The 4,064-nt window shown below is 34.6% G+C and overlaps 1 protein-coding gene across 1 annotated transcript; it reads right to left on the reverse strand.

Moving 5' to 3' along the window:
• Positions 1-295: 295 nt before the first annotated feature.
• Positions 296-3,744, reverse strand: LOC113494035 (pyruvate dehydrogenase [acetyl-transferring]-phosphatase 1, mitochondrial). The gene is made up of 4 exons (XM_026872156.1): positions 3,356-3,744; positions 2,809-2,947; positions 1,793-1,959; positions 296-1,538 (listed from the first exon to the last, which is right to left on the reverse strand). The coding sequence occupies exons 1-4, from the start codon at positions 3,569-3,571 to the stop codon at positions 555-557; spliced, it is 1,506 nt and encodes a 501-aa protein (XP_026727957.1). The 5' UTR covers positions 3,572-3,744; the 3' UTR covers positions 296-554.
• Positions 3,745-4,064: the final 320 nt, after the last annotated feature.

Here is a 4,064-nt window from a genome sequence, read left to right on the forward strand (position 1 = left end):
TCTACTCTATAATATATGTAGTGATTTTTTGCGTTTTAATCTTGTTCTATTTGCAAGGGAGCAGTGAGAAGTTTTTACGGCAAAATCTCTCGTAACAATATTATTAATAAACTTGTAAATATTATATTTTTTAACAAACTGGCATTTCACTACAAATGCACCAATAATAATTATTACCTAATTCAATTAGCTATTGCACCAATATAATGTATCTCATGTCTATAAATAAATTATAATTCAAAAAGTGTGATTAATTAAATTCTAAACCAATACAATAGTCAACACACATAATAATATTAATATGATGAACACTGATAACAATATTTTTTGTAAATAGGCAAACACACTAGAATATTTAAATTGTTATATCATCGAGACATCACAACGCAACAGTTTCAAATCCAACATTAAATACAATTTATCACTATATTGGACTCAAAGTATTGCAAATTTAATTTATAAAATAAAGGAACGCCTCTGTTGCATAGGTGAGTCGTCTCGATAAGATATAACAATACTATGAAGGCACTGCACTTCGAAGTTCGGTTATGTTGTTACGAGGGGCATTGCCTCAGGAACTCAGGGTCAAAGTAGGCGACGGTGACGGTCATGTCGTCGCGGAACATGCGGCTGACGTCCGGCGCCAGGCTGAGCAGGTGCGCCAGCCGCGAGTGGTCCACGCCGTACTCCGTGCCCCCGATGGCGTGCCTGATCAGATGCGTCGCAGCATTCTTATCTTTCGGCTTACTTTTTAAGCTCTCCTTTCTATGCACAAGCAGCTCATCAATGTCACCCAGCTGAATATTCTTTTTAGGCAATTTAAGCAAATTAAAAAATACTTTTCCTTTCATATGTTCCCCGACTAGTTTCACTGCTTGCAAGGGCGTCATCATATCCCAAAGACCATCTGATGCGATAATTAAAAACTTGTCCTTAGGTGTGAGTCGATGATAATAAATGTCAGGTAATGCCGTCAAGTACGGAGGGGTGTGGTAATTAGCAGGTATCGCTTTTCTGCCTACAAAGGGCACCGCAAGTTTAGACAATAGTTCGGAAGACCACTTGTACCTGTAGTCGCCAAGGCTGCGAAGCGGTGCCAGCTCGCCGAGCAACCTATCCCTCCTTATCACAGTTTTTCTTTCACTTTCAGGGTGCTCATTCCAGATTCTTTTTAGCTCATCAAAGTTCTCAGCATTGTGCTCTTTGGTAATCTTCTTGGCTATCCATTCGTTTTCCTCTGTCATAGTGCCCAGGACTGCGTTGCAGTCACCGACATTCGCTATGTGTAAGTGCGGTCCGTCGATATGAGAAACGCAGGCTACAGCCCCGGATAGAGCTACTGATAACGTCTTTGGGTTAATAAAACCATCTGAATTATATGTTTCTATGACCTCTTTCGATAAATCACTGTCTAATCTCATAATCGCTTTTTCTAAGGATGTCCTAACATTTATTTCCTTATCTTCTGTGGCAAGATCAGCTAAATATTGTTTAAAGCTATTGGTATATTTATGTTTCAAATCTTCAACCATTTGCGTCTGAAAAAACAGTTTCCATAAAATACTTATAAATGTTGTTTATGATAAGAACAGGTTAATTTGTTAATTATATTGCATTTAAATATGTATGTGTGAGTACCAAACATTTTAATTATCAATTATTCTATTTCAAAAATAGTCGCAAAGTTATACAATATATTTTATAATATACAGTCGCATATAAGCATGTTAACATGACACAAAAGTAGCAATGCTTATCAGATTCAATGGCTTGGCGAGTTAATCAATATTACCTTATCATTAAATGTTTCTAACAAGCATTCTGGTGTTCCATCTTCGATGAATGAGTTGAGTGTATCATAGGGCAGCAATGCAGCGGCTATGTAACTCAACAGCCTCTTTGACACTACTTGTGCACATGCTGGTCCACCATGACCATCAAATATACCCATTAAAAGACCTGAAAACCATAGTATGGACAGAATTAAAAAATATGTCCATGTCCATCCATATATATGTATATGCACATCCTTACTTAATATGGAGTGTGGTTATTAGATATTTTTGATATTTAAAAACACTGCTATCTAGCTAGCAAGCACACAAGCTGTGCAACCACCATGACAAATGTCTCTATAGTGCGACATGAGTATGTAAAACTTATTTCAATAAGATGATGTACTAAAGTCGTACATCATCTACTTCATACACGGTATTAGAAACAGATACACACAATGACTTATTAGACAGACAGAACATATTATAATTCTGCTTATGTTTTATCTCTCTGTTATTATTAATTAGATCTTTATTCATGAAATGTATCATATTCATTGATTATTTCAATCTAATGATAATATACCACTGAAGAATTTGTTTGTTTGTTAGTCTGGTTAAAAGCAGTGGCACTATCTGAGAAACAACTGTTTACAAAATAAGTTAGTTTACTCAAACATAGAGGTGGGTGCAGGCTATGTAACAAAGCAGTAGGACCTATAGGAGGTGCAAGAATGCAAGTGTTACCTCACGAGTCAGAAAAGAAAAGGAAAAAAATAGAGATATTTAGTTAGATGATGCAATTAGATCTACAAAACAAAAAATTAATTCATACTAAAGGAGTACCGATTGATAGAAAATTCTCAAATTATAATTCATGATTATATTTTCATTCTACTTTGAATTTATTTATTGATATCTGAGGGCCTAGCACTCTTAAAAGATGGTCTGTTGCTGTTGCAAAAAAGACAGTATGCCATGTCTACAACGAGATTGTGATAAGAGTGATGAATTAATCCTATTATTGGTATACCTGGAGTTTTCTTACACACAGCTTCACTCCTTGTGTCTTCAATGGGGTCATTGGATGCCAACTGGTTTGAATCATATGACTTAACTGAGCCTTCTGTAAACTCCTTGTTGAATTCATTCTTACGTAGAGTTATTGTGACCTGTAATAATGGAAATAAACAATGTTTATCTAAACTGATATTATTATAACAACAAAGAGTATGACAACCACTAATCTTGGGAACTGGCTGTTTCTGTACAATTGTATATGTATAACATTACACTACAACCAAAGGGCACAATGTTGAATTGCCAGTTCAGTGAGTCAATAGCATTAACAGACTTAAAATACAGATTTTTGTTCAAGTATTAGCCTTCACTTACTGCTGTGCTCAGTCCCGATGAACTTCTGCTTATTGTTATTGAAAACTGAATAAGGAGATCTTCAGATTAATAACAGAAAATAGAAAAACTAACCTAACTCATAACATGCAAAAATGGATTGTTTTGCACAAACATTAAATTGACATAGAATTGGAATTGGGACATGGTCCTTACAAAAGACTTACTTCTTGTGGAGAAGGTAGAACTGTAACACCATCTTTGAGGGAGGCCTGTGCAGCTTCGTGGGATGTGCGAAAATAACGATAGCAACTAGGTGTAAACCCACATTTCTGATTAACCAGTACGCTATTTTTGTAAACATTGATCAATAGTTTACCTCTACAATTCAGATCTAATTTCAGGCATGTATGCAAAAAAATATTTATATTGAAACTATTCATATTTATACTAGCGGTTACCCGCAATAGCCGGGCATCACTGGCAAGTTATGCAAGCACTACTAATAAATTTATAATCTTCGTCTATACATATTACATAAATCGAATTACATCTCTGTTAGTTCTAAACTTTAGAGTAATAATTAGTAAATATTTCTCCTTTATAGTACACTATAACATTTTTATTTTTATCGAATGAATAGCAAATTTTTTGAAGTAAATAAAACCCGTTCCCTTGACATTTCAATTTTCCAATCAAGTTCATTTATCATTCACTGCCTGTTCCATAGTGTTGTTACATAGCCAACAACATACCCGAAAATATTATTACTGGCTTGATATTTATTTAATTATGTAATCGACTAAATACGAAGAGATGTACAATAAAATAAAACTATTTCTTAAAGATGTTATATTATACAAACCAATTGACTAAGAAAACTACCGAATAACTAAGAAAGAGCCATCTGTGTTTATTTCGGTGAACAATACTACC

This window comes from Trichoplusia ni, chromosome 5 (genome assembly GCF_003590095.1).
Source record: "Trichoplusia ni isolate ovarian cell line Hi5 chromosome 5, tn1, whole genome shotgun sequence".
Classification (NCBI taxonomy): domain Eukaryota; kingdom Metazoa; phylum Arthropoda; class Insecta; order Lepidoptera; family Noctuidae; genus Trichoplusia; species Trichoplusia ni.